Source organism: Callospermophilus lateralis, chromosome 18, assembly GCF_048772815.1.
Source record: "Callospermophilus lateralis isolate mCalLat2 chromosome 18, mCalLat2.hap1, whole genome shotgun sequence".
Classification (NCBI taxonomy): Eukaryota; Metazoa; Chordata; class Mammalia; order Rodentia; family Sciuridae; genus Callospermophilus; species Callospermophilus lateralis.
In genome coordinates this window covers 40,251,690-40,277,166 of record NC_135322.1, presented here as the reverse complement: position 1 = coordinate 40,277,166, position 25,477 = coordinate 40,251,690, and the positions used below count along the sequence as shown (strand labels likewise).

Below are 25,477 nucleotides of genomic sequence, written 5' to 3'. Positions count from 1 at the left end.
CTCATTTGGCCCTTAGTCTGGCAGTTTGTGGCTCTCACTGAAGGAAAACAGGGAGGGGGCTCTGGGAAATGTGGTTCAGCAAGGCCTCATTGATATCTTACAAAACTACTGGTAGCTGGATTACCATCTAGGTGACCTTGACTTTGTATTTTTACATGTGGTTTTAATTCTTTACAATGAACCTCATTATATAATCTGAAAAAACATAAAGCTATTCTGTGGGGAAAAAAAATCTTCCTTTACTGAAGGGAGTTCTAAGAATTGGAGGTTTACTATTAAAGAATTAACAAAAAGATGCCATATATCATAGAGGTGAACATCACAGGTTTACTTGAAAGCAGTAAAAGACAGCCCAAGTTTTCTGGGCATGGTGGTGCATGTCTGTAATCCCAGTCACTAAGGAGGCTAAGGCAGGAGGATCAAAGCCAGCCTGGGAAACTCAGTGAGATCCTGTCAAAATGAAATTTGAAAAAGGGCTGGAGATACAGTGCAGTGCCAGAGTGCTTGCTGAGCATGTGTGGGGCCCTGAGTTGAATCCCCAGTACTGCAAAAAAAAAAAAAAAAAAAAAAAAAAAAAGTTGCTCATGTTTTAATTCTTTTGCTATTTAATAGTTGCCAACATTGGCTCCAGGCCCTAAAAAGTAACGGGGATCAAAAAAGTAGTCATAAGTTGAGGCAATTTCTTCGTTGTGCAAATATCATGCAGTGTACTTAGACAAACCTACATAGTTTAGCCTACACCACACCTATGCTATATGGTATAGCCTAGTGCTTCTAGGCTACAAACTTGTATAATATGTTAAAAGTACTTTTTTGGGGTGGGGGGGATACCAGGGATTGAACTCAGGACACTCAACCACTAAGCCACATCCCCAGCCCTATTTTGTATTTTTATTTGGAGACAGGGTCTCACAGAGTTGCTCTTAGTACCTCTCTTTTGCTGAGACTGGCTTTGAGCTCACGATCCTCCTGCCTCAGCCTCCCAAGCTGCTGGGATTACAGGCTTACACCACTGTGCCTGGTCTAAAAATACTTTTTATTTTTCTTTAATAACTTAATCTTAGCTTACTCTAACTTTTTTTACTTAATAAGCTTTTGGGCTTAACTTTTGGACTTAGCTGCAAAATTTATATAGCTATAAAAAGTAGTTTTCTTTTTGTGGTGCTGGGGATTGAACCCAGTGTTCTACCACTGAGCTATAACCTGAGCCCTATTTAAAATTTTTTATTTAGAGAGGGGTCTCACTAAGTTGCTGAGGCTGGCATTGAACTTATGATACTCCTGCCTCTCTCCTGAGTAACTGGATTACAAACCTGTGCCACCACATCCAGGAAAGTATTTTCCTTATATCCTTATTCTATAAGATTTTTTTTTTCTATTAATTTTTACTTCTTAAACTTTGAAAAAATCAACTAAGACACAAACATATTAGCCTAGACCTACACTGGGTTACGATCATCACTATCACTCTCTTCCACCTGGACATCTTGTCCCACTAGGAAATGCACCAACACACATGGAGTTGTCATCCTATGTAGTGACAATGTCTTCTGGAATACCTTCTCAAGGACCCACCTGAGGGTTGTTTTATGGTGAATTTTTTTTTTAGACATAAGCACACTGTAATGATTGCTAAAAACTATAATACACAATAATAGTCACTTTATTTATCATCAAGTATTACATACCGTACATATACATGTGCTGTATACTTTTATACAATTGGCAACACAGGCTTGTTTACAGCAGCATCACTAGATGTGGAGGAATGCTTTGCAATAGAGGTGATGGTTTCACTAGGCATTAGCAATCTGTCATGTCCGTTATAATCTAGGGGACAGCTATTGTCTGTCAGTCTGCCATCAGTCTGTCGTTGACTGAACATCATCATGAGGTGCCTGACTATTGAGGAAAGCTGCTTCTTAATTACCACATCCTCAGGACAGAGAAGCAATCTGCAAATTACCTTCTCCTCGACAGTCCTGTACTTTGGAGATGCAGGAACTGACAGCAACATCAGGATTAGGCCCTTAGGGATTCTCTTCCCTTAAACACCCAAATCTGTTTTTGTAGTATAAAAGATTCTGTTGCGTGGACTATAAGCACATGGAGAAAAAAGGAGAAACTAATAAGCACATTCTCACATGTGAGTATTATCTGAGATTTAGAACCAGCTCTGGAAAAGTTGGGTGGCCTTAGACAGCAATGACAGCCATGACCTCACACCATTTCCCAAGCTTGGCACACATAGGGATTAACCTACCCAGCACCTTTCCCTGGGTCTTGCTGGGGTTAAGCCACTGAATGAAGGTATTAACTATAACCTTACCCTCCCTGTTCAGGAAAATACCCTAGAAAGCAAGTGAGTGAAAGCAGTAATAGTACAGGTGACTTCAGGCCCCGGGAACTTAGAAAAGGCAAGCTTCAAAATTAGCTATTAGTACCAAAGTATCTTCAATCCCACTTGAAAATCACTACGCTGTGGTTAAAGAATTGTGGTCTCTAAAATAGTAAGTGTGTAAAATGGTTCACATACTTTGTGGGTGTGGGAAGACAATACTAGAACTCTGGACATTTTTATCTCATTTAAAAACTAGGATTTGTTTTATAACATTGTTTTAGAACTAATAGTACTACATGTATAAAACTCAAATACCCATTTAATGGACACACATGATAAAATGTGTTTTACTGATTTGGGTATGTGAAAAAAAAAAAAAAAAAGAAACCATCAACCTAAAGAAAATGAAATTCATTTTCTTTATTTAATTGCAAACTTCAGAAAAGAATTAGTACTTGGGAGATGAAAGAGAAGTGGTTGAGACATTTAAAGGTCCAGTTCTTTTCCTACTAGTTAGTAAAACCGACACTAAAAACTGCTGCAACAGTAAGAAATAGATGGAAAAAGAGAAAGGAAACAGAGGGACACACTAGAGATGGAGTGAGAACATGAGAACAGCTTCTTTCATCCATCCGTGGTGCAACCCGCCCCCCCCCCACCAAAAAAAAAAAAAAAAACCACACCAGGAGGAGTTATGATAGAGCCCACTGGAGCAGCTGAGGGAAAATGTAAAATGGACAGGCTCTTGACATTCCCATGTAGCTTTGAGCACTGGATATCTTCAAGAAAAAACAGGCAACTAGTTCTACAGTACCTAATACTGTAGGAAAATGAAAGCCACATGTGAAGCTAGACTCAAATAATTACACAGAAGCCGCAACCTCCAGGTGGGAAGGCAGAGGGTACCTGGGAGTAACTACATATGGCAATAAGCAGCCTGTCCTCTTACCAGTCAGACATGTCTTGCTTGGTTTTAGGTTAGACCTTTTCCAAGGAGGCAGTATTATCCATCTATGTCCACCCTGGTCTGTAAATCACAGTGGGACAGCCGCAGGAAGCGCAATGATTCAAACTGTACCAGAAATTGAGGACTCAACATGAAATAAGCTTTTGTGATTTCTAGTCTGATTTAACTGGGAAGCATGGGAGCTGCAATCACGCGAGTTAAAAAAGAAACACTGATATATCCAGTAAGTGAAATAAGCAGTCACAAAAGGACAAATGCTCCATGATTCCTCTTCTGAGGGATGAGAGTATATTAATAGAGGAAGAGTAGAATGGTGGAGGTGAGGCATGGGAGAGTGGGGAGCTACTGTTTAGTGGGTACAGGGTTTCAGTTTGGGGAGATGAAAGGGTTTTGGATATGGATGGTGGTGATGGTTACACAACAGTGTGAATGCACTCAGTCCCACTGAGCAACACACTTAAATAATTGACTAAATTTGTTACATAATTTTACAATAAGAATGATGAACATCACTGAAATTAGAAAAAAAATTAATGAAGCAGTCACTGTGAAATTGAAGAATTCAACATGAAACAAAATTAAAAACCTTTCTGAAATCAAAATGCAAGTAAATGGCTCTAAGCGCAAGGTCTTGAGGACAAATCATGAGTCCTATTAAAGGAAAAACCATTTTAAAACACTAGCAGATGGACTGGGGATGTGGCTCAGTGGGTAGAGCACTTGCCTGGCATGCATGAGGCCCCAGATTTGAGACCCCGTACAATCAAAAACAATCCCCCAAAGAACACCCACCAGCAAACAGGCCACCATGTACCTTTCCTTCATTCCATGCTAACTTTTCCAGTAGTGGTAGTCACTTTTTTGTTCAGTTTTGCCCCATCCTGTTATTCATAATACACAAATGAAAAGTCCCAGAAACCAGTTCTGTTTGGGAAGGTTTTCTTTTGTTCTAGGCTTCGGTGGTTAATATGCTTGACAAATTTCAGAGTCTCTCTATCTCTGTAGATCAATGCCACAGAATTGTTTTCTGGAGTCACTGTTAGCAGCTGAAATAGGCAAATACAAAGCCACATCAGAACACAGAGCACATTCTCAAGTCTTCAACAGTTCACCATGGACACATGGTTTCCACATCAAGTATCTAAGCTGGGGATGGGGGTCCTTTGAAAGATCCTTTACTAGGAGATGAGCTTTTTTCTGGTTGCCAAGGCATTTTCCAACAGGCCCTATTCCAGCAGCACAGACCGAGAAAAAATCTACCTAATGAAATCAAAATGCAAGTACATAACTCTAAGCTCAAAGTCTAGGTTGATATGGATGGCGGTCATGGTCACACAACAGTGTGAATTGTTTACATCTAGCAATACTGAAAGACTCAAGGGAGTGCACCACAGCCTCTTAATCTGGATTGCTCAGAATAAATGCTTAGCCTCTTTATTGCTTGCTGAGTATTTGCTTATAGAATTTAGAACCATTGCAAGGCAGGTCAACATAGATTTATCAACTAAAGACACTGCAGAGGTCATAAAGATAAGGTCAATGGAGAAGGAAAGCTTTCTCAAGAACTGAAAAGGAGAGTCTGCTATTAGAAACAACTTACCTCTTCATCTTCACCTTTGGCAATGTAGGAGGTAAAGCCACCATATTCTGGCTCCCAGCCTGACAAGGGGAAAACATAACACTCAGAGAGCTCTTGCTGCAAGAGTCACATCACCTGCTAAAAAGTGAGGGGTCTAGGACTCAGCAGTCACCGGCTCTAAGACTTGGGAGCCTGAGTTTATCACCTGTTTTTCAGGGGTTCCCTTTCCCCTAAATGCCTACTTTTCCAACAGAGCTGAACTGGGATGCAGGCCTACTTCGATCAACACTGAATAAGAAAATTAAGAGATAATTAAAGGGCAACAAAAGCTGTGGACCAAATCCAGAATAAGTCTACAATTTACTGGAGTACAATTATGGCAAGGTCCATCTCCCCCTTCTCCAGTCACAGACAGAATCCATTTTGACATGGAAGATAGTAATTCATGACCCCCAACAACCCTCTGCATTGTTAAGATTCTGTGACCTGAGATCTTGACCATAGCAAACTACTTATGAATTTATTTGGCTGGAAAGGGTCACTCAGAGGCTGCCTTCTAAGGAAACACTCACTGCTTTCCCTCCTCCCTCTTACCTTCACAGCCACAGTAGAAAAGCAGGTCCAGGGCAAACTCTGTCTTGTTGTTGTCGTGGATTAAAGTGTAATGCCCAGTCTTCCAACGCCTCAGCTCTCCCTGGCATGTGGGGACACTTGACTCTTAGAAAAACAAAAGAAGGGCCAGTAGATTTTAAAAATAACTCTGATATAAACGTTAGATTGTAAGGAAATGAGAACTATGTAGGGTACTAAGAGGAACCCATTCCCCTAAGCCTTCAACTGATCTACTGTTCCACCATTTGGTTATTTTTTTAATTTTTAAAAAAACTCTGGGCTGGATTGTGGCTCAGAGGTACAGCGCTTGCCTAGCATGCATGAGGCACTGGGCTTGATCCTCAGCACACATAAAAATAAAATAAAGGCACTGTGTCCACCTACAACTGAAAAAAATAAATATTAAAATTTATGCAGTACTGGGGATTGAGCTCAAGGCCTTGTGTATGCTAAGCCAGTGTTTTATCACTGAGATATACCCTGAGTCTTATTATTATTATTATTTTTTTTTAGTGATGCTGAGAATTGAACCCAGGGCCTTGTACATGTGTGGCAAGCACTCTACCAACTGAGCTATGTCCCCAGCTCTACCCCGAGTCTTTTAAATTTTATTTATTAAAAATAATTTTTTTTTTGACTGGGAATTGAAACCCGAGTACTCTATCACTGAGCTACCTTTTTTCAAATTTTGAGACAAGGTTTTGTTAAATTGCTCAAGCTGACCTTAAACTTTTGATCTTATTGCCTCAGCTTTCTGAGTAACTGGTAATACAGGCACAAGCCACCAATGCATAGTTTTACCATCCAGTCCTACAAATGACAAGAAATTACTGGGTCTGACTCTGGTGCTGGGGAGGGAGGTTGAATTTCAATTTCTTTATAATAAATTTCGGATGAAGTAAAGAATTATGCAAAATAAATAAAACCTAAGAATTACTTTATATACTCTTGAAGTAAAGGAAGTGATTTCTAAACATGTTACCACACACACACACACAAAACAAAACAAAACAAAACCCAGAAGCCACGAAAAGCAGACAGATCTGATTACTAAAACATTTTCTAAAACTTGTGGGTTGGGAATAGAGTTCAGTGGTGTAGTGCTTATTTGCCTAGTACACAAGAAGCCCTAGGTTCAAGCCCCAGCATGAAGGAAAAAAGTTTAAAACAAGTTGAACAAAACTTAAAAAAGCAAACTATTACAACAGGACAGAGGGACAAGGTTCCTATACATAACATTTTTTCACAACCAATAAGAAAATGACAAAACCCCCTAATGATACAAGAAAATTTAGTAATAAATACAAGGAAATTTTACAATTACACATTATTAATCAGTGAAAGGTATATGCTATTTCACCAACATAATAAGCACAGGTGGGAAAAAAAACCACATAATTAGTTTCCCAGGAAGAAGGGAAGTGTCATGTACAATGCTGATGGGAGGGCAGGGATAATTTCAGTTTGGGGGAGTGCAGTTTGCCGGTTGATTTAAAACTCTTGAGCAGTTTTGACATAGCACTTGCATTTTTTTTGTGTGTGTGGTATTCTGGAGACTGAACCCAAAGGTGCTCTACCACTGAGGTACATCTCCATTCTTCCTTATTTTTATTTTGAGTCAGGAATTCACTAAGATACTGCAGCTGCCCTCGAACTTGCAATCTTCCTGACTCAGTTTCCCAAGTTATGCCCACTGCACTAAACAATATGCACTTGTAAGAAGTTATTTTAAGAAATAACAATAGTGAAGAACTAGAAACAATCTAAATAACTAAACAAGACTAGTTAAGTTCATGTGATGAAATACCTTGCAGTCATTAAAAATTATAACAGTGGTTTTCAAAACTTTTAGCTGTGCATTCTTAAAATGAACTACAGACTCGGAGGCTGAGGTAGGAAGATCTCAGGTTTGAGCCCAGTCTCTGCAATTCAGTGAGACCCTCAGCAACTCAGTGAGACCCTTTCTCAAAACAAAAAATAAAAAAGAATGGGGGTGTAGCTCAGTGGTAAATGCCCCTGGGTTCAATCTCCAGTACCAAAAAAAAAAAAAAAAAAAAAAAAAAAAAAGATATAAGAAAGAGGCTTATAAAATACTATATGTGAAAAAACACTACAATACAACATATATGGTATAATCCCATTATAAACACACAAACCCTGTACATGTGTATATGCCTACAAAGCAAAAAAAAAAAAAAAAAAAAAAAAGACTGGGACATATTACGAATGTTAATAGTGTCCACCTTTAGGTGATTATTATTTTCCCTTTATTTATTTGTTTTCAACATTCTGAAATTGACATGTGTCTTTATATATATATATATATATATATATATATATATTTTAAAGAGAGAGTGAGAGAGGGAGAGAGAGAGAGAGAATTTTAATATTTATTTTTTAGTTATCGGCGGACACAACATCTTTGTTTGTGGTGCTGAGGATGGAACCCGGGCCGCACGCATGCCAGGCGAGCGCGCTACCGCTTGAGCCACATCCCCAGCCCGTGTCTTTATATTTAAAATGTCCTTAAAATTACCAGGTTTGTATTGGTTTTTGTTATCTGACTAGTCATCCCCTAACTATGTCCAAAATGCTGCTATTATACACAAAGCAATTTTACACCTTTTACTTAAAAACAAACTATAGCTTTGTTCAGGTAAACTTTGTAAACTGATCTTTCTAATTCATTTTTATGTTCCCTACTTAATTTTTGGCCTAGGGCCTTACATACAATAGATGCTCAAAAAACAAAATAAAGTATCTTTTGATTTCTCATACAGATTTTTTTTCTAAGTTGCAGGTCCCCATAAAAATGAAACCAAAAAGGAACAGAAGATTTTTTTTTAATCCTTGATTCTTCACTGACCTTCACCCAAATTCCTTTTAGGTTCTAGGCATAGATGCCAGTATCAATTACCAAGGAAAACTAATCTATGAAAAAGAGGTTGTCCTGTATATTGAGTAGCACAGAAAAGGCCATGTAGGGCTAGTTTTCCTAAATATCCATGGTGACTGAAGTGCCTGGTTAGTCAGTTGTGGGAGGCCACAGAGTGAGTGTTGTTGCTCATGGTTAGCATCTTACAAAGGAGATTTTGTTTCCACAGGTCTGCCCGCTTGCTGCACAGGGTCCTTTGAAAGAAGCAAAGTGGAAGCAAGGCATGTAAGACTGAGCAAAGTGACTGGGTGACGGATTTTCCAATCTAAATGGTCAACAGATGCTGAGAGATCTAAGCTGAATTTGTAGCTTGGTTAATGGTTCCAAAATTTCCAAAGAAGAATTACTGCCTGTATTGCTTTCTTTTCCATCTTATTTGTAGATGATTTAAGTTCCGCTGCTTATAATAATTTCCCTCTATAAACCAGTCCAAATTCAAGCAAGTTTTCTTAGGCTACTTTCGGTCTTGGCAGAAATTAGTTGCTAGCCTTCCTCTCCTTCACGTTCATGTGTTTTAGAGCAATTGTAGCAGCTATAGCCTAAGATTATTCCACCCTTTATACTATTTTCTCCACCATGTGTACTATTCTTAGCCTAATACAATGTACTAGCTGTTCCCCTACCTAGAATGTTCTTTCTGCAGATCCTTCCTGTAATTTAGATCTGAGCTTAAATAAACGGCAGCTCCTCAGGGAGGCTTTTCTGGAGGGGCTCAGTCATTTATCACATGCCCCTATTACAATGCTATGCACAGCACTTATCATACTTCTTGTGTGTAGAATCATTTAACCTCTGTCCCTTCCTACTGCAACATAAGCTCCAGGGAAACAGAGATCTTGTCCTTGTCCATTTTGTTTTCCAGCCCCTGAAATGGGGCTCACAGTAGCAGATGCTCAAGAAATATTTGTTGAATGAATAAATGACTAAATGATAAATGGTTAATGGTAAACAAGGTCAAATCCTAACAGCAGCTCACCTTTCTTTGCTTCATTGTCTTCTGGCACTGGGTCTGTCTGCTCATGGCTCTGCTGGCTGTTGCTCCTGATGGCTGCCTGATTATTCTCGGGCTCAGAGGAGCTCTGGCTAGTTCCTTCTTCAGTGCTATCAACAGTACAGGCTGCTTCTCCCTCTTTTTGGTCCTCAATTTCTTCTGAAGGTGCCAAGAAGTGAAGCTTCAGGCCTGTGAAGTTGGAGAGCAGCAAAAACAGTGCCTCGGAGCGAAATAACTCCATACAGTCCTTCAGTACATCAGGGAGCTTACTCTCCTCAGCTTTCTCATAAAACCTGAAAAGCAATAATGTCAAGTTGCATCAAGTTCCACATGTAAAATTATTAATGGAATAAAAGGTCATCGTCAACTTTGTACCTCTTCCCCTAAATCTTGGCCCAGGTTATTAAAACAAAGTTACTACGAGATTTTGCTAAGGTCTAAGATATCCCTAACAAAATGGATGCTCCTCGAAACAAAAGGTTGTTAAAGCTAAGGTCCTATTGTTGGAAGTAAGCTGTGCAGACAAAAAAAAAGTAGACGCTAAATGCAGATGCAAACATTTCAGAGGACGGGTTCTACCTTTTGTTAGGGGGACCACGGCTACTCCATTCCACATCTCCTTGCTCCAAGGCCTCACAGACTTTTGCAAATTTCTCCGGCTGGAAAATAAGCAATAAAGAAGCAATGAACACCAGGCACATTGGCACAGACCTGTAACCTCAGTGGCTCAGGAGGCTGAGTCAGGAGGATCGCAAGTTCAAAGCTAGCCTCAGCAAGGTGCTTAGCAATTCAGTGAGACCCTTCTCTAAATAGAATACAAAATAGGGGTGGGAATGTGGCTCAGTAGTCAAGTGTCACTGAGTTCAATTCCTGGTAATCTCCTGCAAAAAAAACAAAAAACCAGGAGCAATTAGCATTAGACACACCTATAGTCCCAGCAGCTCTGAAGGCTGAGGCATGAGGATCACGAGTTCAAAGCCAGCCTCAGCAAATGCGAGATGCTAAGCAACTCAGTGAGACTCTGTCTCTAAATAAAATAAAAATAGGGCTGGGGATGTGGCTCAGTGATTCAGTACCCCTGAGTTCAATCCCTGGTACCAAAAAAAAAAAAAAAAAAAAAAAGAAAATCAAGTACAATACAAGAAACTCATTAATCTACTGAAACATCCACAAGAAGCTTTGAATTTATTTGTTTAATGCAATTTCCCATGGCTTCTTAACAGTTATAAATATGTAAAAGATAAAGGACAGCATGGTTTAAGTAAGCTCAATTAAATAGGGTTAAGCAAATTTATTTACTATAATTTTCAAATTCTATAATATTCTAAAGTCATCTATAACAATTTGAGAGAGAGAGAGGGAGAGAGAGAGAAGGAAAGAGAGAGAAAATTGAGAGAAAGTTATGTGTGAGAGAATGTAAAATCTCTCTTCTCCTTTTCATAGAGGAGAAGCTCCTTTTGGAAGTCTAACTCCATGGACTCATGGTCAACTGTGAAGCACCTTACCAACACGTTATCTCATGTGGCTCTCACAATAACTCTGCCAAGAAACACATGGCAGGTATTATCCCAGTAAAATTAATGATAAAACAGATACACAGATTTAGTGATTTGCTCAAGTTAGTAAAACTAGAGTCAGGACATGATCAGTTTTCTGACTTCAGATCTGCCTCATCATTGTCAAACACTCATTAGTAGGTGTAAATCAACTGTAATTAATAATCTATTATAAAACAATAATAAGCACCATATTCGTCAAATGAATAGAAAAGCAACTAGACACAACTCCCTTTCAACGTAGAAGTTTTGTGTGTTTGGACCATTAAGGATAGGGAACTGGGGAGATTCAACCTACCAGACATACGACTGACACCAATGTTTAACATCACCATTTTTGTATTCTGTCTATTCACCCATTCAAGTAAGACTGTATACCAAACAAGATATACAGAACAGGGCCAGATGCAGTTGTATATGCCTATAATCCTACTTATTCAGAAGGCTGAGGCAGAAAGATCACAAGTTTGAGGCCAGCCTGGGCAACTTAGCAATATCCTGTCTCAAGACCAAAAAAGGGGTGGGGATGTAGCTCAGTGCCTGACCTACCTTAAGAAATTCCTTCAGGAGAATTTCAGACCGTTCTTCAAATTCTTCTTGAATCTGAGCTTGGTAATCCATGTCAAGATACGTAGGGTTGATCCACTCATATAAAATTTCATGCTTTTAAAGAAGTCACAGATGCAAAAGATGATTTAATTATTACTGCAGCATTTGTTTTTACATTATTTCACATTAGTAAGACACATGCAAATCCTCACTTTATAAGTTTCTCCTATTAAACAGCTAGGCACAGTAGTACACACTTGTAATCCCAGCTACTTGGGAGGCTGAGGAAGGAGCATCCCAAGTTCAAGGCCAACTTGGACAAATTAGTGAGACACTGTCTGAAAATAAAATAAAAAGACCTCGGGATGTAGTTCAGCGATAAGAGTGCCTGCCTAGCATATACAATGCCCTGGGTTTAAAAAAACACTACAAAAAATTATTTAAAAATTTGAAAGTGGAAAGGGCAAGCTCAAAATCTAGTTTCATTATCAGGAAGAGCTCATCTTAAAATCAGAAAAACAAATAAAATACTACAGCTCAAAGATAAGAATTCCAATAATTTATCCTTACATCTTGCGGGATGTGAGGGTTCCGAGGAATGAGGGGTTCAAAGTAGTTGGGAGGCCTGGTCAGGGAAGGACCATGAAACCAGCCACTTATAGACAAACGTGACTTTTCTTCAGAGAGAACTTCAGACACCTGAAAGGACAAGACAGCAGCACATCAACACAAAGATGAAGAAAGAGGGCATCAGCTAAGGCACATTAATCTGGGGCTCCTTCAAGCTAGGTACTAAAACGACCTGGTCAGATAATAAGCCCAACAGGAAGCTGTCACATTTAGATAATAGATGACAAAAAAGCATGATCCTTAGCACTCTATGTAATTTGTGGCTTACGATCTTTACCTGGTGAAAGGATACTGGCGACACTTCAAAGAAAACCAGTTTGTTCCATGAAGGGATAAGAGACTTGACAATCTGCTTCGGTTGAAAGTGTTCTGCGCCAGGAGAGAACACATCCACAAAGGTGGTTCATTATCATTAACCATCCCCCCAGGCTGCCTCGTCTCTTGACAATCCTCAAATTTCTAAGGGTTTTTAGATTTATAAAATCTTCAGATCCTGAAAGATTACCCTGTTAATCTGTTTCACTCATACTTGCTAGTTCTGCTAGGTGACATGTATTCTTACTGTATCACACATCTGCCTTTGATAAGGGCGGGGGAGGTTCTGAAAAATCTCCTAGTGTCAACCTCTGGTGTCAATCATTCAAAAAAATCTCTGACTTCCTATCATACAGACCAGCTACAGGTAGAAAGGTATGCTTTCTACCTTTCCACAGTCAGTATCAGAAGCAGAAGCTATTTCTCACCTTAAATCAATTCTAATTAACTTTCAGAGTAATATTCACTTTAAGTATAATTTCAAGAGGTGGTTGTCAGGGCTGGCTTCAATTCCTCCTGAGGCAGTCACTATAATGAATAGCTTCCACGCCCTTTAGGGAGGACACACAGTGTATATAAGAATGGTGGTGCTTAATCAACAGGGATTAATTCAGAGATGGTCAGTGGCAGTGATGAACACATACTTAACTTACCATCAACGTTGTACAGGTCTAGGGTGCCTCCCAAGCTCCTATCCCAGGAAGGAACAAGGTACAGAATGAAGGCAATCCGACGCCCCTCCAGCTCATCATCATGACAGAGCAGGGCATCTGCAATAGTTGAATGCACACCTCAGATCCCTGTAGACAATGAGCTGCTGCCACTTTACTATGCATCAACGATCAGTCCTTCTGATATTCATCTTTAATGCCAGCTCCAGTTTTAAATGTCCCTTGCCTTTAAAATGACACTTCTTTTTCTTTTGTAAGTATAAAAACAAAACTGCCAACATAGAAACTCTATACTGAAAAGTGCACATACAATATTTTTATATGTATTCTTCCAGTATTTTTCTTATATGTGTGCATTTACTTTAAAAAAATAATGTTCTCCTACAGTGGTTGTTTGAGGCCTACATTTTTTATTACATGGCAAGAATCTTTCCACATCAACATACAGATCTGACATCACTTTTAATGGCTGCAGAGTTATTCTATATGAATTATAGATTTACTTCCTTCCCCTTTTAATTGGTTTCCTATTTGTTAACTAAGTTGTTTCTACTACTTGGCTATTTTAAAGAATACTTTAAAAATATTATATATAGATCTTTTAGTACCGGTTCCCGTTAACTCCTTAAGCTACATTTGCCATTGAATGGGCTTTAGCCTTAGCAAGGTAGGTATCTATGTGGAATGAGATGGGGAGAGAAGGCTTCACGGGACTGAGATCATATAAACATGGAATGATTGTTCCAATAAATAAACGTATTAAAGATAATGGAAACCAGGTTTCTCACTGTGGAAGAAGGGAATTACAAATATGGGAAAGAAGAAATTTAGAAGGAACCCTGGGATGTTCAATTCAAACTGGAGGATCAAGTAAATTCAGTCTCTTATATCTGTATGGACTTATATAGGTATAGAAAAACTTACAAATGTAAATGTGTGTTTATGCATCCATGTGTATCTTGATATGTATACAAGTATGGGCTACCTCTTTCCAATAAAAGGGTCTGGGAATAGTGCACCATAGTGGCAAGGACACTTAGAGCCTAGAGCTTAGTTTTTAAGTATCATTCTTCACTAAAAGGAACCAAGGCTCTTTGGAATAATGGCTGACCCTAAGTTGTTCTAGGACCTAGGCATCAGTAATATAAGCACAAGAAAATCTTGCTCTGCATTAAGAAATAAAAGTAAGATGGGACTAAGGAAAGGAGACAGAAGTCAGTTTGAAGATACTCTCCTTGATCAAGGATGATATAAGCATCAATACAATAATAGTAACTGATAACAACCATTACATAATCCATATCAACCTGATTAAATGATTAAAAGTGGGGAGAAAGATTTTCTTTACAGTAAAATAACAATAAACAGAAGAAATAACTGTATTATAAAATCAACATTTGGCAACCTTTGCTGCAATAATTTAGCAAGACACCACTAAAAGAGTGAATCAAAGTTCAGTGAGAAAAGAGACAATTACCTAATCTTAAAGTATCTCTCCACAAAATACATACTGATGAAGGGAAAAAAGAACAGTGGACTAACCTATTCTCAGCAAACCTAATTAAGTAATCAAAGTTAATATCACTAATAATGTGACACAGAGAAACTGTGTACCACTGTAGGATTCAGTGAAGAGAACACAGCTACATTAATAATATTCCTGCCTAAGCTGCTCGGACTGAATCCAATCCTGAGGAAACTTCAAAGACCAATTCGAATTGAGGAATATTAACAAAATAACTCATCTGTAAATCTTCAAAAGCTTCAAGATTTGGAGAGTCCAGGAATGACTGAGAACTACTGTTCTAAACTGAGGGAGCCTGAAAAGACACAATGAGGAAGCACTATGTGCAACCCTTGATTGGATTCTTTTGCTACCAAGGACCAGATGATGAAATGTAAATGTGGCCTGCAGATTAGATGAGAATAATGTACAAAGGTTAATTTCCTGATTTTGATGGTTTATTACTATCATGTTGGAGAACATACTTGTTACAGAAATTACTGAAGTATTCAGGGGTTATGGATGACCAAGACTATGACCTACTTTCAAGTAAAACAGGAAACAAATTATTTGAACTTGCTACTTTTCTATAATTTTGAAATTACTAGAAAATAAAAAGAAAAAAATATATTTAATATAAATGGCCAGGCAGAGAGTGGCACACACCTGTAATACTAGCTACCTGGGAGGCCAAGTTAGGAGGATCATAAAGTTCAAGGCCAACATGGGGCAATGTAGCAAGACCATGTCTCAAAATAAAAAGAAAAGGGCTGGAGCTATATAGCTCATTGGCAGAGCACTTGCTTAGCATATGTGAGGTCCTGGGTTTGATACCTAGTACCATAAAAGGAATCAATTAATTAATAAATAAAATTTTGTTCTACGACATGGCTTTTCATATGTATAAGTAAGTTAAAGACAAACAATAAGAAAATACTTTTCCTGGGGCTGCAGTTATAGCTCAGTAGTAGAGTGCTTGCCTAGCATGTGTGAGGGACTGGGTTCAATCCTTAGTACCACATAAAAATAATAAATAAAGGTATAAAAAAATACAATAACATTAAAAAAGAGAGAAAATACTGCTCCCTCTACATTAAAAGCTAAACTTATATTAAAAAATACATTTATGTGTCCTGAAAAGAGAACTGGAAGAATGCACCTCAAACTGGTGACAATGAATATCTCTGAGGAGAAGGAGGAGTACGGAGGTGACAGGGACTGTCATGGCATTCACATTTGAATTTGAAATAAAGAGAAATGGCACTGAGGGAGACGACTGTTTCTTAGGAACTCTTAGAACAGAATTTATACTATTATCTTTGAATCTCATGATACTGCCTGCAAGGTTAGTGTATATGTGCATTATGAGCATTTTTTCCCTTGAAAATATGGTCAATAGCTTTCATCATATTTCCAAAGAGAACAGCTGTCTCATCCTCCCCAACACAGTGGCTATTTCTGTATATGAGCTGGGTCCTTAGGAAGATCTTGATGTTATATAGGGATATTTAGGCTAGTATTTTGGTACTAGTGCTATCTTTCTATCATGCTGGAATTAAAGCCTTTAAATCTTATAGACATCAGGGTTTTATCTTCCTTACCAGTAAATTCATATTTAGCACAGGACATGTCAATGGTTGATTCCAGGTCAATTTTAGAAATGTCAGAAAGCCAGGTCCGGAAATCTTCAAATAGAAGTTTCCTAGAAGTAAAAACAAAAAATAACTTGTTATGCCAGAGTGTGGGCTCTACCTGGATCTGTGCCACAACTCTTCTTTCTTGGAGATCACATTTTATTAAAGAAATTCATTCTTATTTCATTCAAGACATTCTGAGAATGTTTCTCAGTTTAAACTTGTGTAATTTAAGATTAATGTTCCCAAAGAAATAAATATAAATCTCTAGCTACTATAACATATATTTCATTTCCTAATATTTTCCTCCTCTTAAATTTAAAGTATGACCTTCCATGGCAGCACTTTGGCCTTTGTCATATCAACTTATCACAGCATTCTAAATTACTGATTTTCAGACATGTTTTTCAGCAGTAAAATGGAAAACTCAACCTTTTTTTTTTTTTTTTTTTTTGGTATATACCACATTCAGCCTCACTATTTTTCCTTTATATATTTTACTTTCAACACCAAACACATTTGGTTTTTCTCCCCATACTAACTGATTCTCTGAAACCACCTAGGTGTCCTACATTTCAGTTCAATTCTGACACTACCTACGAGAGGTTAGCACAGGTTAAGGGCTGAGTCCCATGGGACTGCCATGCAACTTCAGATACCAATCGCAAGTGCTTCTAAGTAGCTATAAATCAAAGGTTCTTAAAACATTTTCCTTAATGTTGGCCATCTCTTAGACAGTTTACTTACTATATTACCAGTTTATTATAAAGCATGCAACTCAGGAATAGCCAGATGGAAAAGATCCATAGAGCAAAGTACTGGGGAAGAGGCAGATAGCTCCATATCCTCTGCAGGGACACCACTTTTTAGCACCTCCATGTTTTCAGCAGACTGAAACTCTTCAGTTGGAAAATTTTGTGGAGACTTTACTGATTAACCCAACAATCTGCCAGCCCTTCTTTCCTCTGGGAGGCTGGGATGGTCAGGGCTAAAAGTTCCAACAGAACCATCACATAGTTAGCTTCCTTGGTAACTAGTCCCTCCCCAGCTTTTGGGCTTTTCAAAAGTCATCTCATCAACATAAACTCAAGTATGGCTAAAAGGGGTTTGTAATAATAATAATTAAAAAAAAGAAGCTCCATTCATCTTTACTAATCTTAACAAATTTCCAAAGGTTTTTGGAGCTTGGTGCCAGGAATGGGGACTAAGATTAAATATATACTTCCTATCATGCACAAGCCCTGTGGTTTATTCCCCAGTACAACACACACACACACACACACACACACACACACACACATTTTCTGTTATAAACAGCAATATCACAAACACTAATACTAGACCATTTAATGAACATTTGGGTAATACTGTTGTAGAAGATCATGACTTTAAATCACATTAACAATGAGTACTATACTAGCTGTACAATAATAAATAAAGTCCTTCACTGAAGTTCTGATGCTAGCAGGATACCAGTAAAATATGTGAACACTTCCATTTTCTAGCTAAATTGGTTCTCTAAAGAAATCTCTTTAATACAATTTATGACTTATTTGGCCAATCATCTGTGAAATTATGTTAACCTTAATGAGTTAAAAACGTTTTTAAAGGATTTACATTTGTTTGAATAGGCACATAAAGATACTTCATTAATATTTTTTAGAGTACCCTAGTTCAAATGCACAATGTTCCTAACTAAATATCAAGTCTCCAGGTAGATATTTAAACAATATTTCATTATTAAATACCATTTTATATTATATATTACTTAAACCAAAATATTCTATATAATATTGTGCTTAGTTCAACCACAAGTGTTATGTAACTTTTAATGTCACTGTAAATTATAAAGAATGGATAGGCAGAGATTGCAAGCAATTTGTGTGATAAATATTTCTGTAAAGTCTTGATACTTTAAACAACTAATATCATTAAAACTTTAAATCTTTCTTTAACTGGTATCATAAACTTCCACAACTTTTTTCCATAAAAGGCTCTTCTAGGGGCTGGGGTTGTGGCTTAGTGGTAGAGTGCTCACTAGTGCAGGTGAGGCACTGGTTCAGATCCTCAGCACCACATAAAAATAAATAAATAAATAAATAAAAAATAAAGTCGTTGTGTTCACCTACAACCAAAAAATTTTTTTCATTTTAAAAAAAGGTTCTTGTACTCTATGAATTTGTCATAGGGATAGGCTTTCTTCATGGTCATTAATAATGACCATCTATCAGTACTATCAGTACTGATGAGAGAAGTTCCAGAATCCAAATGGGGAATGAAAAGATCAACTCTCAGTAATGATCAAGGAATTCTGGTTCTCATTCTTGGCTGTTAACCTTTAGTTATGGATGTTATAGTCTCAGATTAAATAATTACCAGAAGGGTGCTGTGAACTCATGAGATGATGCCTTAAATTGAGACTGTCTTGCTCTGAAGGTGGGGAAAGTCTACACAAATATGAAACACTGTGTTTCAGTTAACATGTAAGCAATACTTCAAGATTTAGAAGAAATAGACTGGGCATGGTGATGCACATCTGTAATTCCAGGGATTCGGGAATCTAAAGCAGGAGCATCACACTTGAGGTCCAGCCTTAGCAACTGAGCAAGACCATGTCTCAAAATAAAAAAGGGCTGGTGATGTAGCTCAGTGATAGAGCACTCCTGAATTCAATCCCCAGTAGTCCAAAAAAGGAAAAAAAAAAAACCAAAAAAAAAAAAACCAAAAAACCAAAACCAAGATTTACAGGAAATAACCTATTATGTTTCCGCCACATTTGAAAGTATTTCAGAGTAAAAAGAGAATGAAAAAAAATAGTTCATACCAGATAGATGATAAACAGCTATTATAAAGCAACATGTGTTCAATACAGGAAAAAAAAAATCCTATAGAAGTGAAAAAAGAAAAACAAAAATCTATTTGAAAAATTCTAGCCAGGTATGGTACTATATGCCTGTAATCCCAGTGACTGGGGGGGGCGGGATTGAGGTAGGAGGATCACAATATTGAGGCCAGCCTCAGCAACTTAGTGAGACCCTGTCTCAAACAACAAACAATAAAAAAGGTCTGGGGATACAGCTCAGTGATAAAGCACTGATCCCCCCCCCACAAAAAACCCCCAAACAAACAACCCCCCCCCAAATCCCAGTGGCCCCCTAGACCCCATGTGCTGTGTAATCCTACTTCTTTTATTTTGTACACATGGATATCCAAGTATATGTGTGCATTTTATTTTTAAATACAAGACCATACTGTATATACTGTTTTTTTTTTCCCTTGACACAAATATCTCATGCTGAGTGGACTGGCACACGACTGTAATCCTAGTTGCTCTGAAGGCTGAGGCAAAAGAATTGTAAATTCAAGGCCAGCCTAGGCAGCTCAGTGAGATCCTGTCTCAAAATAAAAAACAAATGGGACCAGGGAATATAGCTCAATGGTACAGCACTCCTGGGTTCAATCCCTAGTAGGCTAAGGGAAAAAATGCATTTCTTTTTATTTTTATTTATTTATTTTTTTAGTTGTAGATGGACACAATATCCTTTGTTTTATTTATTTATTTTTATGTGGTGCCGGGGATCAAACCTAGTGCTTCACACATGTAGGCCAATGCTCTCCCACTGAGCTACAACCCCAGCCCAAAAAAATGCATTTCAATGAATCTTCTTGATTTTAAGAAGTATTATTGTATATATCCCTAAGAAAAAATGTTGCCAATTAAACTAGGGCAAAACAGTGATTATAAAAATCACTGGATCTCAGAGATGTTAAAATGTAAAAACTAAAATAAATAAATTATATCCTTATATCTATGAATATATCTGTATATAGTTCTATATTACCCCATGTTATGATTCATACACACATTTAATGACTATATAGTTTTTACTTTATGTTTTGTAACCTTATTTCTGCAAGTAACTACTTAAATCTATGAGTTTTTATTACAATGAATAATATAATAATCTTATATGTAGTCTTTAAGCATATCCTTAATTATTCTGCAATAAGTTCCTATAACTAGAATTACTCTGCATAAAGATATGAATACTTTTAAAGGTTTTGATGCATCTTTCCAAACCATCTTTTAAAAAAAGACTGCAGCAGTGTATGAAGGTATTTATAGTCCTGTCAACAACAGAGGTTTTGTTTTCAGTACTTCACAATTTACAGTGTGAAAAAAAAATGGTATCTCCAGTTACTAACAAAGTGAAACACTTATTATTAAGAATTTGAGCCTTGGGCTACAGGTGTGCTCAGAGGTAGAGTGTTTTTCTAGCATATAGAAAGCACTGGGGGCTGGGGTTGTGGCTCAGTGGCAGAGTGATTGCCTAGCATGTGTGAGGCACTGGATTCAATAAAATAAATAAATAAATAAAGGTCTACTGACAACTAATGTAAAAAAAAAAAAAAAGCCCGGGCTCAATCCCAGTGGCCTCTGAGACCCCATGTGCTGTGTATTCGCGCACCGCCCACCCCCAAAAGAACTTGAGCTTTAAAATCATAGGTTTGAGTTTGTATCTCTCAATTTTAGCTGGGGAGACTTGAAGAAGTTGTTTAATTACTCAGAGTCTGTTTCCTACTATACAAAATGGGATAATAATGTCAACAAAGACTATCTGACATAACATTTAAAGCACCTACTACTCTGCCTCACACATATTTGGCACCCAACAGACATGATTATTTGTTTACCTTACTGCTGAGATATGAGGTTCTTTTCTCTTCTTCAAATCATCAGACTTCATCATGAAAGAAAAAAACAAGGATTTTTTTTGTTATATTAGACACAAGGAGAAGAGCAGTTTAGCGAGAATCTGGCAGTAGAGCATCATGGCTAAGAGCCTGCATTCTGAAACCAGACTAACATAGCCCTTCCATCTGGCAATTCTGACTTGGGCAAGTTACTTGGCCTGACCGTACCTCATTCATTCAATAAATAAGTGGTTTTCATAGAGAAGTTCATGTTTGTTGAGGTAGACAGACAATGTAAAAAAGGGCACATGATTGGTATAAAGCTGGGAAAGAGGAGTGGGGAGTGCTGAGAGCCAGGAGGGGTTTGCAATGATAAATAATGGGACAAGAGTAGGCTTCAGTGAGGTGAGGCCAAGTCAATTCAAGATGCTGAAAGGATACTGTGGATTAGGACACAGCAAGGAAAGAGCAGTAGTAGTTGAGATCAAAGAGGTAAAGGGGTCCTTGGAGCTGGTCTATGTTATTTGGCTTTTATTCAAAGAAATGAGGAACCATTAGAGTTTTAAAGCAAAGAAATAATGTGATTCCATTTACGTGACTTATTTTCAGTTAAAATTCACGTAAAACTTAGCATTTTAACCATTTGAAAGTGTGTAAACCAACTGGTTTCAGCATATGTATTAATGATGTGCAGTAACCATCAATGCTAGGTCCAGAATTTGTTGACACTCAAAAATGAAATCCTATACCCATCAGGAAGTCACTCCCCATTTTCTCCTATCCTAGCTCTTAGAAATCACTACATTAAAACCATTTCCCGCCCCTGTAGATATACTTTCCTATTCTAGATATTATAAAGAAGTGCAATTTACAGCCTTTAGTGTCTGGCTTCTTTCACTTAGCAAATGTTTTCAAGGTTCACCCACGTTGCAGCAGTGGATCCCTTTTTATAGCTGAATAAAATCCCATGGAATGAACAAACTATTGTTTATCCATTCACCAGTTGATGGACAGCTGAGTTTTCCCCTTTTCAGTTATTATAAGTAATGCGACTTATGAACATTTGTGAACAAGTTTTTGTGAACATATATTTTTCAAAGTCTAGGGCCAGTTTGCATTGCAAAAGAACACAATAGTTGATATTGTAAAAATAAATGAGGTAGGAGACCAATTAACATATTAGTAGAATAATCCCAGTAAGAGACAAGGACAGGTTGGATCAGGTGTTGGCTACTGGCAGTGAAAATGGTAAAAAGGGGCTTTTTTTTATTACTCTGAATATATTTTGAAGGTATAGACAGAAAAATCTCCCTGATGGAATGGACATGAGGGGTGAGAAAGGAATCAAAGATGACTCATTTTTGGCTTGAACTACTAGAAAGATCAAGTTGGTGATCGATCAACTGAGATGGGAAAATGAAGCAGACACAGGCAGAGATTAGGAGTTCAGTTTTATAAGTATGAGGGCTTATAAAGACAGATAACTGGGTTTTCATTAACCTGTGTAATCTTACTATAGACAAAAGTTTAATTTTCATTAGGTTTTCTGATTTAAGAGTCTCACTGTTTTCCTGTATTTAGCTTGGTTGATTAAATCACATGTGTGAGGTCCAAGATAGATTGAGGTAGGGCAGGATACTGCCAGCTGACCAGACAATTAGTTCTAGTATAAAATAATAAAAAGGATAGAAACCCATTATTTACTTTTATCCCAGATAAAATCAAAAGGAAATCGCATAGAAAACAAAATAATTCTTCATTTTTCTTATCTGTATTTTTTGAACATTTTGGCCCTGATGTCATGAGGCTTTCTAAAGGATATCCAACAGTGATATATTCCCTGTACTGAATGATATCTCCCAAACTGGGAAAACCAATGGCATATTTCTATGCTAGTCTGGGCTGAATCTTTTAAGAGTAAAGAAAATCTTGATTTCGAGATAGTCTTTTCTGCCAAATTAAATTGTCCACCAAAATGGAATGGATTTAACTGGACAGGGTGTAATGCTGAGTATACAACAACATATGAAGCCCACCTAAAACAAAGACATGAACTCAAAATTTTAAATGGTTATTAACTTTTAATGCATAACTCCCTTCACTATACCACTCTCAAATACGTAATTTGTGCCTTTGTTTATAACGAACTTCCTTACTGGCAAAATGTATTGCTAGTCTATTCTTGACTACCTTTGTCACTGTCACCCCTATTATTTCAGACTTTAATGTTTTCTAGAGCAGGCAATGTCAAAATCTCCCTTATGATTATAGCACCTAATACATAGTTAACACTCAGTAAGTTACATTAAATGAAGGAATGCTTTGAACAACAGAGCACTAAGGACTTCTCCTGGCATCACCCCCACTAAGGCAAACTCAATCTAAAACCTTGAGTCTTAAAGGTATTAAATAGTTTTATAGACAATAAATTTCTGAGGTGGAAGAACTAATGTGACTGGGGAATAAATACCTGCTGGAACTTATATAAATCATTATACTTTTCATGAAAGTCCAAGTTCAAAAGTTCCTTCTGAAGCCCTTCCAAGAAGTCTTGGTTTTGGATGAAGTTTGGGATCACGCAGTGTAGAAAGGGGTCCATGTCCATGGCAATGGCTTCTGTAGGAAGGAAAATATTATCTATGGCTTTCTTTCCTTTTGTGTTTTTGACCCCAAAGTAACACAACAAGGAGAATATAAAAGGGGATGTCGGTCATGAATTTTAGGGGACCCAATGCCTAATATCTAAGATTTGGGGGTGGGGAGGAAAGAATCAGAAGCTCTGCTCTTTCTTTTCTTTTGGTACCAGAAATTAAACCCAGGGTGCTTAACCACCAAGGCACATCCCCAGCCATTTTTTTTTTTTTTTTTTTTACTTTTAAACAGAGTCTTGCTAACTTGCTGAGGTTGGCTTGGAACTTGCAATCCTCCTTCCTCAGCCTCCCAATCACTGGGATTACAGGCCTGTGCCACTACGCCTGGCTAAATGCTGCTTAAAATACTAGTCCTTAAGATGAGCATAGGTGACATCATTAAATCAAAGTTCCTGCTTTTTTTAAAATTTTAGTTTTTCGGTTTAATGATTATTGAATGTATTTTAGATTCTTAATTCTTTCCTCCCAAATCTAAAATTACAATAGAAAAACAAGAGCAACACTGGCTGGTAATTTCTCTTCAACTCTGCCATTTCTTCCCCTAGTTTACTATGGGAGGAAGTTATTACATACTTTTTAAAAATAAAGCAGTTCAGGCATAACTTTTGATTTTTTGATTTCTATCCCAACATTGCACCCTCTATCTCTGGAAGGCTAGATCACTATTCCTCTAAAACTAACCACCACAACTTCCTACCAGGTGCCTGGTTCAGTGGTGCTGTTCATGCATTATTATTTCATTTAACTTTAATGTGTGGGGTAGATATCACTACCCCTATCTTAGAGATGAGGGAATGAGAAGTCTGCCAGTGTCCAAACCCTGCACTTTAAATACTAAGCGATTCACTTTCTTCTCAGTATCCCAAACACCCAGGATTTACCTCTTCAAAGCATTTTAACAACTGAAACAAAAAAATATGGTGAACCTTGGAAGAAAATTCATGACACATGAAGAGCTGTATCCTATAAATTGTAACTTGGAGCTGAGGGTGGAATTCCTTGAGAGATGTTCAAGTGATCCTTTCTTTGGTCAAGTCACGTTTATTTCTTAGGTCATACAGCCAGACTCTCCAAAACAAGTGCTTCAGGTATCTGCTCTCTGACAGCTCACAGCAAATGGTCTGGCTAAATTATCATGGGATGATCGAGCATAACGCTTGCCGGAAACATCACGAAAGCCACTTGAACATCTGTCCAAATGTTTATTGGCCCTTACCCAGAGAAACATTTACTGATGCGTGCATGCATCTATCATTGCCATTCAACATCCTTCCGAGATAAATACTGTTAATCTATATAATACTATATATGTGTGTGAAAGGAATTAAAGCTTAAAAAAGATTAAATCCATTGCCCAACGACGCACCATCAGTAAAAATGCTAACTTCGTAATCATGGAATACAGAATTCTATCAATTGGTGCGTCTACTTCCCGATACTCTCCGGCCTACATTTTTTCTTCTCAGATTTCTCACTTCAGACTAAATTTAAAATGAAAGGGAGCAGCAGTTGAGGCAGGAGAGTCGGAGGTGACCAAAGTCATCCAAACACCTTTTTCCCTGGGGCCCAGCTCCAGTCCCAGAGCTTTTCCCCAGGCTTCCAGACCCCTGCGCGGGGGCTCCTCCCTCACAGCACCCGGTTACCGTGATTGAACGCTGTCCTACGGCTCCAGGCCTCAGCCACCTGCTTTTTCAAGGTTTCCTCCGTGACAGCATCGGAAAACTGTGCTATCACCTCCTTTTTTCCCTTCTTTCCCCCCCAAGCCGGGCCAGGCTCCGCGGGCCGCTTTCCACTCATCTCACAAGGTATATGAACCACGCCACACAGATGAAGTGGCTACTTCGTTC

General features: G+C 37.9%; 2 protein-coding genes across 2 annotated transcripts in view; one reads left to right on the top strand and one right to left on the bottom strand.

The window, feature by feature from the left end:
* Bbs2 (Bardet-Biedl syndrome 2) overlaps positions 1–9,693 on the top strand; it is a 37,861-nt gene extending 28,168 nt beyond the window's left edge. The window contains exons 17-18 of the transcript XR_013154568.1: positions 7,901–8,038; positions 8,604–9,693. The gene's annotated coding sequence lies outside the window, so the exon portion shown is untranslated. The remainder of the gene's footprint in view (positions 1–7,900; positions 8,039–8,603) is intronic.
* Positions 1,641–25,463, bottom strand: Ogfod1 (2-oxoglutarate and iron dependent oxygenase domain containing 1). The gene is made up of 13 exons (XM_076838464.2): positions 25,274–25,463; positions 23,450–23,595; positions 20,980–21,026; positions 16,252–16,352; positions 13,129–13,245; positions 12,438–12,529; positions 12,101–12,229; positions 11,531–11,644; positions 10,005–10,084; positions 9,411–9,718; positions 5,482–5,604; positions 4,909–4,967; positions 1,641–4,354 (listed from the first exon to the last, which is right to left on the bottom strand). The coding sequence occupies exons 1-13, from the start codon at positions 25,425–25,427 to the stop codon at positions 4,193–4,195; spliced, it is 1,632 nt and encodes a 543-aa protein (XP_076694579.1). The 5' UTR covers positions 25,428–25,463; the 3' UTR covers positions 1,641–4,192.
* Positions 25,464–25,477: the final 14 nt, after the last annotated feature.

Coding starts and splice junctions, on each gene's coding strand:
- Ogfod1 (XM_076838464.2), bottom strand. CDS start 25,427: ATGAGTGGAAAGCGGCCCGCGGAGCCTGGCCCGGCTTGGGGGGGAAAG. Junction 21,027..23,449: donor ATTTATATAAGTTCCAGCAG/GTATTTATTCCC, acceptor TTCATGATGAAG/TCTGATGATTTGAAGAAGAG. Junction 16,353..20,979: donor CCTCATATCTCAGCAGTAAG/GTAAACAAATAA, acceptor TTTTACTTCTAG/GAAACTTCTATTTGAAGATT.